This window comes from Phaethon lepturus, unplaced genomic scaffold (assembly GCF_000687285.1).
Source record: "Phaethon lepturus isolate BGI_N335 unplaced genomic scaffold, ASM68728v1 scaffold35041, whole genome shotgun sequence".
NCBI lineage: Eukaryota > Metazoa > Chordata > Aves > Phaethontiformes > Phaethontidae > Phaethon > Phaethon lepturus.
In genome coordinates this window covers 5,732-22,872 of record NW_010516214.1, presented here as the reverse complement: position 1 = coordinate 22,872, position 17,141 = coordinate 5,732, and the positions used below count along the sequence as shown (strand labels likewise).

The 17,141-nt window shown below is 36.0% G+C and overlaps 1 protein-coding gene across 1 annotated transcript; it reads left to right on the top strand.

The window, feature by feature from the left end:
* Positions 1 to 1,467: 1,467 nt before the first annotated feature.
* On the top strand, positions 1,468 to 13,657 carry RIBC2 (RIB43A domain with coiled-coils 2; the record flags this gene model as incomplete). The annotated part of the gene is made up of 6 exons (XM_010295997.1): positions 1,468 to 1,549; positions 2,999 to 3,343; positions 4,012 to 4,130; positions 10,653 to 10,880; positions 12,464 to 12,630; positions 13,576 to 13,657. Coding segments are annotated over 6 exons (1,023 nt in total), but the record flags the coding sequence as incomplete, so codon positions are not given.
* Between the last annotated feature and the right edge of the window lie 3,484 nt (positions 13,658 to 17,141).

The following is a 17,141-nucleotide window of genomic DNA, read 5'->3' as shown; positions in this document are numbered from 1 at the left end:
TCTTCACTTACAGATTTAAGAATTTATCCTGAGTAAATCAGTAATTTCCCAAAAGAGTTCAGATGAGTAGTCCAAATGAAAAATTACTTTCCATTTATATATGAACTATTATACTTAAATACAAGTAGATTAGAAATTACCTGCTTCAAACTGTTCATAGTAAGGGTTTTGTTATTGTAATGCTTAAAAGTTAAACCTGTAGCTTTATGTGACGAGCAATGGTTGTTTTAGGGATGTGTTCTTCTCAAGTGAAAGCTGTTCAAATGGGAGTGAGCTGATAGCGTAGCTGAATTTGCGTGCACAAGACAATACATTGACTTAACCTGTATCACTGCCAGAAGCTACTAATGAAGTCGTATTGAATTTCTCTTAACAAGTGTTTCCTATAGCTATACTGAAAGCTTGATTTCCCAAATGAGACCTCTAAATGAGTTGATATTTAATGCCTATGACATCATTGTTTTTGGACAAGGGTACCCTGTAGAATTCTTTATGGTTTCACCCTTGCTTACGGATTTACCTCTTTGCCTGGTTGGTATAGTCAGTAGTCCTTTACAGCATTAACAATGTGTATTTTCAGCCATGATCTGTTTAAGTCTTTCTGTCTTGATCCAAACAGTTTCTAGCAAAGACTATCAAAAATAGTTTACCAGATTCTTGAAGAATTGTCATTGCTTTTTGACAAATCTTTCAAGGACATTAAGTGACTTGACCAGTTAAAAAAAAAAAAAAAAAAAATCCAGATTTCTACCTATTAATTTGCTATCTTCTGTCAACAAATATAGGACCTGATTCTTTTACCTAAAATGTAGGTGGCTGCTACTATCTGATGATCTGCCTTAGGATATTATGCTTTGCTCGGGTACCACTCTCCAGGGATGTGAATATTCTGTCAGCTCATTGTAGATGTCTGCATGTATCTCAAATGGCACCCAATATTGCATTTTGGCAACTACATGAATCCCATTCTCTGTCAGATAAGACTGGAAAATTTCTTTCCATTCCCCGTTATTTCTTCAATATACTTTTAGTGAACCATCTATATTTTCTAAAAATCTGAACTATTACAACTTCCTGTCATCCTGACTGGCAGAATACTTACCTTCTTTATAAATGAAAGCAGAACAAAAAAAAGTAAAAATGCCAGCTATAATGGGTAGAACATAGTCTGTGTAATGCAGCTTAAAATGTTTATAACTCTCTCTAACATGTAAATGTGGTCTTTTTTTCTGATTTGGTGCAAGACTATACCTATTATTATTAAAACAAAGCAAACAAACAAGAATATTGCTGTTTCTGAATTTTCTTTTTATGTTACCTACATTAAATACTGATGTCTATATACTCTTTTGGTAGCGGGTTTAGATCTATCCTGTATGACTGTGAATCTACGTATCTTGACAATACCTGTTTTTAATTGTTCAAACATAGTAACTCTTAAAGAGCTGGTTTTTTTCATTTTAATAGGTTGATAAGGATGCATTGGATACCCAAGTCAAGGAGCGGAAAATTCAAGAAGGAGCTGAAAAAGCACGAAATGAAGAACTTGGTATATTTATAGATACTATGATGTTTCTGTGACAAGTTAAATGTAATTTATCATCTGTTTCCTGGTTTCTTTTTCCCTTCATGTATTTCAAACCATATTTATTTCCAAATGGTGCCTATCTCCGTGAATCTGAAAAGTGAATACTATAATGATTAGTCCTATTTTTGTTCATATACTTGCATTGGTACAGTATGTGTTTTCCTCAATATCTGAAGATTTATATTGACATAATTAAACTGGTATACATTTCCTAGTGGGCTGGAATTTTCAATGTTTTCTTTTAATAAATGTTGACAAATAGCATTGTTTAGAGACCTGAAGATATAGGAGCATTTTAAAAAAAACTTTATTACTTAATAGTGTTCTTTTCAGAATGGTAGTGGCAAATGTGTGTGTTTGCTTTCTTGTAGAGTAGGCCCATGTTCTGTCTGGTCATTCTCTAATAGAATATCTAGATTCTATAGAATTGTCAATAGATTATTATTGCTAGAAGCATGAATCATGTGCAACAGGCCTGTAAGCAGGAACCATTGCTGAGTCAGAGCACGTAGCCACACAAATATTTCATCCGTGGCCCCTGACCTCAAAGCCCTTTGTGGCCCTCTGTGTTTGGAATGCTTTCCTGCGGTATCATGTGAAAAGGTCCCACAGACTGAGTTCTCTGGGTTTCAAGAAGAGCTGGAATGGAGCTGCCAACTTCCATGCTATGCTTCTATAGCTGCTTGTGATTTTCCTGGCTGAATACCTGTCAGACTCTTGACTCCTAGGAAACTGCCAGAAGCAATGGGTAGTCTGGCAACAACAGAAATGATCTTTTCTTGTGAATTATATTTAAATGGCTAAAATGGCTAGTGTTGGGTGGGGTTTTTTTGTTTTTCTTTAAATCAGTTACAGCATTTTGATTAAATGGGCAAGGGCTTTTAAGCTCTTCAAAAACTGTTCATGCCAGCCAATTATTTTAATGCTATGGCTAGAAAAATCATTGGAACTATGAAAAAACTATCTATTCCTTTCATTGGGAGCTTGATTTTTGTTTGTCTCTTAATAAGCAACTTAATGTATTTCAGTTGCAACTGTAAACTAAGAGTAAGTGGGAAAAATTAGTATAAGGTACATTTCATGTGTTAGTGCAAGTTTTAATAAAATGAAACCTCATAGTTCTAGAAGTATTTATTGTCTTTGTTTCACATGTATATATTTCATTGTAACATTAATAGGAGAATTGATACCTAAAAAAACGGAACGTATTTTATAAGTAAATATTACTAACATCAGAGTGTTTGCTGGGCTGGTACTCATAGATCAAATACTCTTTCCTAAGGTATAAAAGTTTGAAGACTTACATTCTATTAAATCCTCTTCAAAATTTTATTTTCCATCTTGCATGTGCACTTCCATGACACATGCACTTCTGAGAGTTGTATTTTCATTGTGTTTATTTTTCTCTAGCTAATGAAATGAAGCAAAATGACAAGATCATGTGTATGTTAGAAGAACGACAGAAAAATGATATTAGAAACATAAATAAGGCTATCAGTGAATTTCAGAAGAATTTTCAAAAGCCCGAAACAAGACGTGAATTTGACCTCTCTGATCCGCAAGCCCTAAAGAAGGATAGACCTGCTCGACTTTCAGACAGTGATCCTCGATGTACTGTATCTGGCTTGCAGAAGTTCATGGGTGAAGACTTAAACTATGACCAGAGGATGAAATTTCAAAAGGAGCAGTTAAGAGAGTGGTCTCTTCAGCAACAGAGAGACTGGAAGAATGCATTAGCTGATCAAAAATTTGCAGGTAGCAAAAGAAGATAATAAGGTTTTAACCTGCTTTTTCTGCAATTCCGATGTGTCTGACAAAAAATATGGTATAGCCTATTGTGTCAGTTTGACATAGCAGTATTTTAGTATATTTCATATTTAGCTTTTAGAAACACTGCAGCAGATTTTACTTTACAAGCTGTAATGTATTCAATATCTCACTTAAGAAATCTATATTTAATAACATGTGAAGATTGTAATATTACCTAGGTTTAATTTCTGTTTTACACCTCAAATGAATTGTCAGAGCATTCTGAAGAACCACCTCTGTTTTGCATGCTAAATGGCATGGTTACTTCATCAGACCAAATTGTCCAATCTTTACTGTTTTAGAGCAAACAAAATAATACTGATTCTTCTTTTCTAGCTTGTCATGAAACACTTTTTCTGCAGTACTTAACATACTTTTTAATTTTAACTTCATCTAACTGTTAAGACAAGATGGGTTACATAATAAACTGATTTCATGAATCACCTGGAATTCCAAGGTGGAAACCTTTGGTGGTAGGATTTGGAAATAGTTATGTAATTCAGCTTACTGTATCTGTAGCTCCTCTGTCTGTCTCTGCATGTCTTCCAGTGGCTTACTCATATGGCACATCATGTCCATGAATACTGGCTAAATTTCATTTTAATCTAATTTAGATGATCTTCATGACAAGAATAGGATTGAACTTGACCAAAAGACTATGGAGCAACAACGAAAAGAAGAAGAAAACAGGCGTGCTGTTTGTGCAGCTACCAAAGATTTCAATAGAACCCAGGTAAATTAATACTGGGTTGGTTTGTTAGCTTTTAAAAAAAGCAAAGACACAGAAGGAAAATAAGATACGCAAAAGTACAATGAGTAATAATGTTTTCACAGAGGTTTCTTAGCAGCTACCTTCCAAGGTTGTTTCTGTATTTGGAAGAAAGAATTTATTCGCTTTGTCCTCTCCAAGGATCTAGCTATCCCCTGTCTAGTTACCCTCTGTTAAAATTGTCCTTCCTGGTTCTCGGCTTGCTGACTTGAGGGCAGCAACAACTCCCCAGTCTCTCGGGGACTTTTAGTCTGTAAACAGGGGTACAGCAAATGCCTCCCATGCTTTGTTGTGTTTTTTTTATCAGTCGTCGGATAATCTTAGCTATGTCTGCCTGCTTTTCTTTTTGCTTGTGTGGAAACTTTACTTACCAGTACCTTTTTGTCTTTGTTGCTTATGTTAATTCCCCACAACCACTGTTTTTGGCACTTTGGGTGCTTCCATGGTATTTGTGTATGTGTCTCTTGGTTGTTTACCAGGTATACTTTGGAACCTACTGAAAGATGACATGAACCTTTCTCTATCTGTCTTAGTACCGTTATCTGTCATGCTCCGGTTCTTTATCTTACTGCACACATTGTTTTTTTTTCCATTCAGCTTATATGTACAGCTGAGAGGGCTACATGGACGCTATTGGTTTGGTTAAACTACATTTGGTGTGACTTAGCTTTAAATTTATTTACTTACATCAGAATAAGTCACATTAAAATTACCTACATCAAGTATGATATCTTTTGGTTTAAGTATATAAGCGTGCAAGTCTTTGTGTAAGTATTGCTTGTGCCTTTCAGGGCACATTTGGTGTATAATTTTGTTTATAGATAGTCCAAGGTAATTGAAAAGGCTTTTATTGCTTGAAGTCATGGCTACTGAACAGTATTTTGTATAAATAGCCACAAAAGTACCTTAAGTGGCTGGTGCACTTAAGGTAGCGGTAGTATCCCGAATAATTGTCATACCAATTGAGTCCATGTGAAAAATCCTGAATTTGTGACAGGGTTTGCAGATGGGGTGGGAGGTTCATGTGTGGTGTGGCATTTAATGTTTGGGCATATACATTCTACGTGACTCATTTGCATATTATATATATAAAAAAGCCTTGCTCTTTGTCTTTTCTAACGTAAGGGCATGATAATGGAGGTTGGGGCAAGTGTCCTCATTAGTTCTTATTGTCCCTTGCTATGTTGTATAGATTGGAATTACAGCTTACAGCTCTGCAGCTCTCTTTCTTTCTGAGGTAGTTAGTTAAGTTTACTTTTTTGTTTTTTTGTTTAAGACGATGATACTGTTTTCAGCTTTTCCTTTTTTTTTTTTTTTCCTGAATGATTGAGAAAAGCTTTTCTTTTTCCCTGAAATATGTGCTAGCACAGTTGCTGCTTTTCTTTATTAAACATGCAAGCCAGAGGTTTCAGGTTGCCAGGCCTTTCAGTGATGTTGTCTCTAAGAGAAAGCTATGTTACAGAGGGATTTTCTATACATCTTTTTTGCAAGAGAGAAAACTAGGGCCTTCAGCCTGAGAATGAACTTCACAGAAGACAACTCTGTATCTGACCTCAAATGTATTGAACAGGAGTCTCCACCAGCTTCAATATGCTGAGTAGCTGGTTTGAAGACCTTAACCTCTTGAGGGTGCAGTCTCACACTGTTTTGCTCTATACACATCTGCTTTACCTGTTGGTGGCTGCCAAAAGAGGAACTCCTTTTTCCTGTTCCCTAAGTATCATTCATTTTTTTCTGCTGTGTCTCTTGCAGTCAATGTAGTAATGATCATGAAGCTTCAGGGTGTGTTAGATCATTTCTCAATCCAAAAGAAAATGAACTCAGGTCTAGAATGAGGGACTGCTAGATCTGATTGGGAGGAGTGAATGCACAGTCTGAGGTGGCAGTAAAGGAAGGGAGAAAGCAAACTCACCCTTTCTAAAGCAACCTGCAGTTGTTTGTAATTTGGATAAAGTATAATATGGGAGTGCATCTTCGAGGAGGAAGACATTTCCTAGAATTTGGCTTTGGATCAATCGTGATCTCCATGGCCATCATCTGTAGTCCTTAAGGCTGCCAGTATCTTTAGGGGATGTAAAAAAAATTTTTTTTTTTTAATTAAAAAACCAAACGCCAACCAAAAAAAACCAAACCAAAACAAAAAAAACACCCAGCAGAATATAAAAACAAGCAAGTCATGTACTCTAGGAGGAACATTTTTTGGTCAATCTCTAGTCAATTGGTAAAGAATCCCAGCAGATGACTGAAGGTAGGGCATCTCAGTTCATCAGCCTCCCTTCATGACCGGATTTGATGTTGCTGTCCCCTGTGACAGTGGTTCAGCTTCCTCCACTTACCGTAATACCATTGCCCATAACTTTATTGCCAACAAGCTTACTGCTAATGGTTCTTTTTATTCTTCTGGAAGTGATTAGCAGGACAATGAATTCATGGAATGTTTGGTACCATATATCCCAGTGGTGAAGGGTCCTATACTGTAAGCATTTTAAGTGTGTGTAGTGTCTAGAAAATTACTGCTATCCTTCCTCTCAGATTTCCTCCCACCTAACCACATGCTAACCAGGAATACCAATATTGCTTTTGTCCTTGGTATAAAAGACTTACTACTAGCTTAACTGTCAGTTACTCCTCCTGGAATCATTCATGTGTAAGTAGTAATAATTTTAACTGGCAGGCCACTTAACAGAAATGAAGGCTACCCGGAGTCCTGCCTAGAATATATATTTTTCACTTCTTTTGTTGTGATTGTGATTCCATACCAGAATCTTACTGTTTCAGAAAGAAGTTCCTCACTAAGGATAATAACACTTGGGAATGCCCAGTTTAGCAGTACAGTGGTAGATATACCAATTGTGTTCTTGAAACCAGAAAGAAAGAATCTTCTTGCTTTATGTAGCACAGGACCTGAATTCTTTGCAAGACACTTTTTAGATTAGCATTATCTAAATGAGAGGATGTGATTACAGAGGATCTCTAATTTAATGACTGCATATTTATAGACTTGTTAACAATCTTACAGACCTTATGTAGTTAGAGTTTATTCCTGGGCATACCGCAATAGCTTGATAGTTTTTCTGGATAACGTTGTTATACTGGACATTTGATGGCATTATTCTGGTTCCTTATTCACTCAACATTATGCCATTAATAACACATTCAGAGCCAGCAGCCACTTCAGAGAAATAGTAAATTGTGTTTTTGCATTAACTGTGGAGCCTTTTTTTTCACCTGAAATTAAGTATTTGAGTGCTAAATGTAGAAGAATGGTAACTTTTTATCATTCTTTGAAGTGTGCTGTGCAAATATCTGTGATCACTTACATCCTATTCTTGATATTCAATGTTTAGAATCATCAATATTTCAGTGTTTTTACCATGTTTTCAGGCATGAGGAAACATAGTGCATGTACCGATTCTTAACAGGTCTTGCTAAGCAGAAGTTCCTAGCTTGACTGTGCTAGATGTGCAATTCTCTACTATGACAGAAATATATAATACAGACAAAGGAATTGTCTATATTATACTATATAGTAATAGTCTATTACTATACAGATTAATAATACCGCTTTCAGAAGTTCCTGAGACCCTGGACAGGTCACTTGGGTCATGTGTGTGTACTTTGTGACTTAGTGATAATGACTTCAGAAGCTGCTCATTCCTTTAGACCTGTATTGGCAGCTGTTAGTTCCTCACACACTCGAAACTTGGTGTTATTCTAAGTATATGAAGTCCTGGCCTCATAATGCTTCTATGTGCTTTTCTTCTTTTGCTTTATGACTTGAATCAACAGTGAAAGGAAGCATTTAGTATTAGGGAAAATATATAATGTTGGATCACAAATAAAAATAAATGGAGTGTGTATTTGTGCATCTGTTTTTTTTCCATGCTACAGCAATGAATTATGTTTTATTAGGGATTTGACTTGATAGGTTAAATCTGATGCTTTTTCCAAGTTTAAAGTGTTTCTTTTGCAGTGTCGTTAATCATTGCATAGTAATGCTACATGCATGGCTATGCATAGAGCTGGGAGTTTACTCCAGTAAGATTTCCAGGCAGCTCAGAAATTTTAGGCTCTGCCTATTACTAAGAGGTTAGGGTTACAAGGTCTAAGTGCCTTTTTGGATCTGTTGCTAGATCACAGTGGAGTGACATTAATAAAGTGATGTAAATAAAAATTGCACTTTCAAGCTTCAAGGCCAGTAATTATGTGAGGTCCATCTAAATTGACTTTCCGTTAGATGTGATTTACTTGGAGCATTTTCAGAACTAAAAATAATTGCTCAATTCATAGTATTAATAAGCTAAAAGTACATACCCAGGTATTCTGGTTCAGCATTCCCAAAGTATCAGCTGATTGAAAATCTTTGGGGTTTTGGTTTCTTTTTTTCTTGGACATTGGAAATTTGTAGTTCCTCTCAAGTTATTATGGACTTCTCTGAATAAAAAAAAAAAAAAACAGGGAAACACATTTTGGACTTTAAAAAATGCTTTAAACTTGTGGAAAAATTGTACTCACTGACTTCAATGAGATGAAAAAGTGGCCTTTAGTTTCCAACATATTATTCCATGTTATAATGGCAGAGCCAGTAATTACTAGATCTGAAGTTGATGTTTTGCCACTTGAAATTTGATTTGCTTGAGTTTTTCCATTTGTCTAAAAGTAGACATTTCTTTTCTTGCTCTAGAGTAAAGTGTACATTCTTATTAGATGGCTGGTAAGTGTTTTTAAATACGAGGTTTTCTGCATCATCTAAGTTGAATTGCGGCTTGGCTAATTTCTAATTCTAAAAAAAATTAATTTATCTTTTATTAGTTTGTTTGCACATCAAATACTTTTGTTATTTGAATGGAAACCACAAGGCTGCTTTCAGCCATGGAATTTATTAATTTAGGATATGGTACTTGGTGTTATTTGTTAATTCTTCTTGTTGGGATCACCCTGCATGGCTCGACCTTAAGGAGAAGGAGCTGTGGCGTTGATCTGCATGGCTCGACCTTAAGGAGAAGGAGCTGTGGCACTGAGAAGCTGGTAAACAGCTGGATATCTGCACGGCTCGACCTTGAGGAGAAGGAGCTGAGGTAAACAACTGAGAAGAAGCGAGGAAAACAGAAACACCTGCAAGCAGCAATCCTGACTATGTGAGGGGCGCGTGGACAGCACGTGATATTTTGTATATAGCCAATTGCAATAGTGTGTGTAACAAGTTGTAACCAATCATGAGCGTGTGCGCAGTGACTAAGTGAAAATTATGATATATATTGGAGTCAGACAAGACAATAAACGGCTTCGGAATATAACTCTCATAGAGTTGTGAAGTCCATCCTTCTCCCGCATCTTCTTCTGTCTAGTCCCTGACAGGTTGTTGTGCCTGTTTGCTTGGAGCAAATAGAAGTTGTTCTTTGACAGTCTCCAGGCCTGATGCTTGGGTGAACTGCTGTCATCCAAACTCAAAGTCCATAAATATCAATGTAGAGAGAAACCCAGGTTAGCAGTCTTCTCTGGTGGGACAGATCACTGTGCTTCCTGAGTTAGGATTCTTCTCCATAACATTTGCAAATGAATGGGTTCCCACATATGTGTCTAGATAGTCCTGTCATTCTCAGTTGTTTATATCTTCTAGTTACTCAGCCTACTAATTTTCAACTTTACCTTACATGCCACAGAAGACTATTTTACCTGCTATGACTTTCTTGATGCATAAGCCTTCATTTTTCTTCTGTCTTCATCCAGTTTCTTAACATGTGTGCCAACCATTCTACTTCAAATTAGTTTACTTAGTCTAATTCTTCTTCGGAAGGTAATTATTTTAAAGTAAAATCATCGTATTTGCTTTCTGGAGTTTTATAAGGGGAAAATTTCCTCAGAATAGGAAAGTATGACCTTATAGTGAACATTAGGAACAGTGATTTCCATAGGAAATGCATATTATGATTTCGAACACTACAGGTATATTCACATAATAATATTAAAGTTTGCATTTTGTATCAGCAAAGGGAACAGATTCAAGGCTGTATCTTCAGGCTTAACATAGGCATCTCTTGTCTGTTCGTTCGTTTGTTTTGAGTGCTTAACTATGTTTTCCACATAGATTTAATCTGTAATATATATCAAGGCTAATGATTCAAGATTGTAAACTTTTATTGTAAATTTCTTCCATATTGTCTCTGGCCTCCAAATATCAACTGGTATTTGCTTGTGGATAAATGTGAAATTATTTTTTATTGTAATTCTGTTTTTTCTTATAAAACAAAATTACTTAGTGTATGTGATATGTCAACGTTAAAGAAATGTATACTACTAGATTTTTCAATCTTAGCCAATAGGATCACCATCATAGTATTCATATGTTGTTGACATCATATGATGCTGTTGACAACTGTATGCAAGTTGGAAAGAAATCTGTTATGATGTGCTAACTCTGTTGCATCCCTTAGTTAATATTTTCTTTTTGAAAAATTATCAGTTCTGTCCTTTCACTGAATTTAGGCTGCTGAACTAGCTGAGAGAAAGAAGTTGGAAAAGTATAAAAATATGAAAGAGGACATGGATGAAATTTCCAGCCTCCTTCAAGGAGACTTACTTTCTGAAAACCCTGAACAAGCAGTCAGTTCCTTTGGTAGACACCGTGTGATCACAGATCGATGGAAGGGGATGAATCAGGATCAGCTGATGGCAATCCGTTACACTCAACAGCAACAAGTTCTGGAGAAACAGGTATTTAAGCTTACATGCATGTTCTGTATTCCTGGTTGTAATAAAATTATAGGCAATGTTTGTACAAGAAAATATTGTTGTTTGGCCTTTATGTCCCATTATAAGGCTGTGTTTTTCATTGATCTGATTTTTACACAAACTTTAATTGATCAAACTGAACACAGTGTCTCTGAAGCAGCTGGGAAATGTCGTGGAGCAGCAGAAGTGGGCTGGAGCCCTGGAGGTGGGCTGGGAGGAAGGTTGCTGTGGAGCCCAGGGCCAAAGGGCCTGTGGGATCTTGGGGCATGGTCCATTGTGGCCTAGCTAAGGAGCAGGGTACTGCACAGCCCAAGACCCAGGCTTCATGGTGCAGTTTAGGACTTGAGACTGCATGAGCTGCCCACAAGATATGAGCGGGAGTAGGCTGCTCCATACAGGAAGAAGAGCCAGGAGCTGAGGGTGAGAGCAGTGTAGGCCGGAGCAATGTTCTCGTGCTCGAGGGCAGTCGAGCAAGACAAATAGAGCAGGTCCAGTGATCCTGCTCATGCATATTTCATAGTCTTAAAAGTTCATGAATGCAACGGATTTCCTTTCTACCATCCCACATAGCTATGAGCCATGCTCTGGGATAGAATTACAGTAGAAAAACTAAATATTGCTAATAATTGCTGCTTTAAAGGTGCATGGAAGCAGGCAGTCAAAATGAAGAAATCTACCCTTCCTATGCAGTCAGACCTAGGTATTGGAAGCTCAGAAAGAGCTAGGATAGTAGGAAGCTACTTACCTCATTCAGTGCAGAGGTTGGATTCATAACAGTTAACGAATAGCTGTTTTGTGTTTTTTTATTTTATTTTATCCCTACAGTAGCATATGCTGCACTATGTCTTATCTACTGCTGTTATTGAAGCTGGAGATAGAATTTTCATTTTCCTGACTCTCCTATGACCCTTAAGTGAACCCATTCAAGTAGTTAAGCTGGCAGAAAATGAGCCCTACCAAGAAAAGTGATTTTTTTTTTTTTTTCAGGCCTGATTTCTTGAACCAGTTCAATGTGATATCAGACAAGAAGTGAGGAAGTAGTAGCGTAACAGGGGCAGAGGAAAAAACGGTTTAGGTCTAGTCATCTGGTGTTGATGGCTCAGTTATTACACTGACTTAGCTGTATTATAAGCTATACTGATGTCTACTAATTTCTGATCTGAAGAAGTTACAACTCTTGCTAACAAGAACTTAAAAAAAAATCTATCTTGCTGCTCTGAGTTTTTAGAGAGAACTAATATGTCAGAAGGAAATAGTAATCTACTGATTAACTTACATCTGCCAGGCAGCAGATCCTAATTTTCTTACCTTGTACAGAGGCAGGAGTCTCTCTTGCTCCTTAGAAAAGGATAGCTTTCTCATCTGCAGTATCTTTCTTTTGCCTAATGCTTGGGGTCCTACGTAGTTTGGAAGTGCTCACTTTTTCTCCCTATTTCAAATGCTATCCCTAGTGTTCAGTAAAGGCAAGCAAGTTTGTCTGGATGAATTTACCAATCAGACTTTATTATATAGCCTGTTTCATCTTTGAACAAAGAGAAAATCAAGCATTTTTTTCACTCCTGTAGAGACTAAAAGAGGAAGAACGCCAAAGAGATGCTGAATGGGAGAGGCAAAGTATACAGGCTGCAAGAGCGCAGTTGGTTTTAGAGCGGCATCAACAACGACAGAATCGGGAACGCCGCCAAGCTTTAGATAATGTAAACACGGAGCTATCTCAGGAGCAGAAATCAAAGTAAGTACCAAAAGAGTTTTCTTGTTTTCAAATAAAACTCTTTACCATTAGCACAATAGCTTGGCTTTCAAAGAGCTTTTTTACGTGTATCATTTATTACTTTTTTAATACACTTGTTGCAAGTTTATACTTTTTAAAAAATCAACAATTAAGCTTAAGTGTGTTTTTCAGTACTATTTAAACAATCTTCAAAGAGTAGGTTATGATTGTTACTGACTTACATGTATGAATTAGTAGCTGGAATTCTTAAAAGTGTTCCACTGATAACAGATGGTTTATATAGATAGAAAAATAGAGAATAAATACAACTGACTGCAGAAAATTATATTACCAGGTGTAAAACAGTACTTCCTTCTTTAATTTACCTTAGTTTTCTGAAACAAAAAAGGACGGTATCAGTAGAACTGCCAGTTTCTGATAGCTCAGTGTTAAGCTAATGGCACAAACAGAGCTTTTCCATTATGTATGGCAAAACTAGATGATTCTTTAGTTAGCCACTGGACATGTCATGGTGGACAGGTCTTGTGTCTGCTGTAATGGGAAAGGAGGAAGATAATATGTGAAGAAAAAAAAATCAAGCCAAGTGATTCGGTGTTCTATTTTTCCAGTCCTTTTTTTTTTTTCCATCATGCATGCATACATACATTTTGCAAAAGAAATTCCAGTACTTGATGCTTTCCTATCATTAAAGCAAAAATTCAGAATTGTGTTAATTTAGTTTTTCACTGAGATTTTTGAGGGTTACTTTAGGATGAAAAAAAAAGTTTGCTATATTGAGATGTGGCATATATTTTGGAGAAAAAGATCTAGTTGTATTAAATTTGATTTCTAATAATTCTGAACTTTATGAGCATTTGAGTGTTTATGCATTTAGGTTTCTCAGGTTAATTCTATATTATAATGAGAAAACCCTTTAATAACTGCATTTTTTTAATTTATTGCTAGGAACATTTATCTTAAAGAAGAAGCATATTCAAATTTTCCGACAGGCCAGTATTATGCACAGTTTAATACAACCAGCCGATGACATTCTGGATAAATCAACCTGAAATATACAGAAGTATGTAGACATATTAAAATTTTTAATTGAGCAATCACATGTTTTATTATTTTTATCTGTTCCCTACCCTGTTCAAATAGTGGACTCAAAACTAAAGGATAGTCTGCTAGGGCACATCTATTCTAAGAAGGGGAAAACATTGTAATAATTTTTAAGTTTAGTTGTTTTTCTAAAAAGTACTAGTAGATTTATGAGTAGGCTGTTTGAGTATTGTGTCTCAGGCTTAGCTATAATACTTACATTATCCACGCCTTTAGAAATCGATTTCTGGAAAGGGATCATAATTTAAAATACAGTGCTGCTTTATGCAACTGGGTCAGAGGGGAATGCTGCCTGACGTAGATCACAAGTGATGTACACTTAGCAGATTCTCTGGGAGGGAAGAAAGATGACCTAGGCAGAAAGTTTTGGTTTTGTTTGTGGTTTGTTTTTTTCTTGTTTGTTTGTTGGGTTTTTTTAAGAAAAAAAGCAGCCAGACACAAAAGCAAGCAAAGAGGAAGAAATGGAGAAGTTGCTTTTATATCCTGAATAGTAGGAATAAGAAGAGAAGATTTCAGTATTTGCTGAGGTGATTATAGCATTGAGACATGACACAGAAATGGAATGTGTGTTATATTAAGTGGGGAAAAGTATGGGGGAAAGTATTCCTATATACACCATCACTCATTAGAAATAATGGAGAAAATTTAAGGACAGTGAGCTTCTAAAGGAAGTGTAGGGGTAGTTTACAAATGTGATGGAAGAGGGAGGGGAAAAAAAGGCACGCACCAAACAAAATCAAGGAGAAAAATATCAGCTTGTGTAGGGTAATTCAGGGAAACAGTTTGCATCCTGTCTTTATGGTCACAGAATTCATGTATTCAGGAATGGAGGAGGCAGTCAATGATGTTTGAAAAATAGGCAAGTGAAACACATGGGAAGAAAATACAGAGAAGTCATGTAAGAAACTAACTGCACAAGAGAAATGAATGATGGAGATAACCAGAAAATTAAATCTGTAAGGGGAAGAGATTACATACAGAGTACTGGAAAAAGGGTTAGAAGTCTTAATGATCTAAAACAGAAGAATGAAAGAGAGATTCAGCTAAACATCCAAGACCTCTAAGGTTGTGAACCCTTAATAAAATAGAGAAGCCATTTATGAGAATGGATCTTGACATAAGTATGTGTAGCTTGCCAGAATCTGGGACGTAAACATGGGGTAAAAATATCCTGATGATATTGGCATGGAGTCTGCTGATTGTTCTTTGTGTCAGGATAAGTGATAACTTTGAAACAGGTTGAAGTTGACTACACCAAGCTAAGTAGGAAAGATATTTAAATAAACTGAGGCTGAGGTAAACTCTAATGAGTTATTCTTATCTTTTTGAATATAAGAAAGAATGCATGGTTCTCAAGATAGATATTACTAGGAGGATTTTCAGATGTCTGAAGGAAGCATTCCTTGAAAGGGGACAGTTCAAACAGGTCTGTTTGCTCAGCTGAAATAGTGGCTCTGTGGGATCAGGCTATCACTGATTACCATTTTGAAGCAGGTAATAACAACAGGAGTTTGGAAAAGACCATCATGTTAATCCCTCTAGATGGAGAGGGGGAAGAAAATCAAGTAAGGAGAATATAAAAATGGGTAAAGAAGTGTCTTGGGACAGGATAACCTATAGCAAAAAGATTATGTCCCAATTTTAGTATGTTAATACTAACTGGAACTAATTGCAGTATAGACACAAACTAGGTAGAAAAGCAGCATGGCTGGAATACAGGAACTGAAGAATGTGCTATTCAGAAAAGTTGGAAGATAAAGCTGAGAGGGGATCTCAACTTGCACCGTTAATGATGAGCTGGACTACAACGAAGTAAGAAAGGATGGTATTCAAGAGATTCTAATGTGAAGAAGATCCATTTATTTGTCAGGCTGGGATTCCTATATGGCTGGATGACTTTGTAGTATTACCAAATATTGTATTAAATTGCCAGTCTCAGGAGTGCAGGTACTCATCTTAGGCCATCAAATGGTGTGGGAGGATAAAACAATAGGCTATCTATAGTAGTATTCATTTAACTAAAGTTGGTTTTTGATCTGTGTTGAATATCTCAGGCTCTGACTTTTTTTTTTTAAACTCTAAGTTTTAGTTACCTGACAGAAAAATGAATAAAGAATGTGTTGAAAAGTTCATGAAGTTGTCTTCATTTGTCCAATTCATGTCAAGTGTTTACAGACTTTGACAGCTGTACAGTTTAACTAAAATACGCTGGACCTAGTCAGGTGACATTTGAGCTTCCTCAAGGAAGGACTATATGATTAAAGCCTTTTTGTATTTAACTACTCACTTACTTGAAAACTTTTTATATGAAATTATAAAAAGAATAGGTTTCTCAGTTATGCTACGAATAAGCCTTTAGATAGAAATTCAAATAAGAAGACTATGACAATTCAATAATTGGATCAGGCATCACTAAATTCCTTGGAAAATGTTCAGCATCATCAATCATATTTGCAAGAACAACCATGCTACATTCCACCTGTTGTTTCAGAATAAAAAACCTGAAATTTATTTTAGATATTAAAAAAGAAGCACAATAAAATTGTAGAGAACATTTTTAATGTAATGTGAAAAATGTCTGATTAATTGTTGTTGAAATTTTATACCAACTTATTTTATTTTGCCCTGGAACAAGCCATGTTTTCAGTAGGCATATCTCAACTGAGTAGGTGATAATAAAGGGCTGAGGTGCAGGAACTTCTTAAACCTGTATGGCTCTATAACAAACAAGAGGTGGGCAGGTATCTTCAGCTTTTGAAATGTCACTCTCTTAACTTTTACTGCTGAATATTGAAATAAGTAGACAAGTTGTATTAAAAAAGCATTAACTGATTATGGGTGTTTGAAAATGTTTGTTGGTTTCCATGTCATCTGATGTCATCTTTTCTTTGTGGTATTTGTAGATATTTCTAATAAATATAGCAGTGAAAAAGTATCTTCCGTATGAGGATATGGACAGCTAATTGGAATAAATACAAGTCACAACTGTTGGAAGTAGAGGGCTAGCAACTATCTCTGTGTTAAAAAAATTGTATTTATTTTCCATTTCAAAAAAAAAATGTAACTTTTTAAAAAGCTGTGAGTACTGCATAAAAAATTTCTAACACTGATCAATTCCTATTACTATCCTTACAATTAGCCTAATTAATTAGATGCAGGTACTACAAAATTGTCCACATGTTAAATGGCCTTCATGGAGCATCACTGAAGTAATTTGAGTAAGATGTATGTGCTAGGATCCAATTTCAGGGAGGAAAACGATGATCAGTACCTATCATGTTTAAACTTGTGTTTTACATTTTTAAAATTTTGCTTGTATCACAGTGTTCTGCACTACTGATACTTAACCGTGGATTAATAATCTGAGAAAAGGTATATATTTAAATTTTACAAAAGAAGTTACAGTGGTT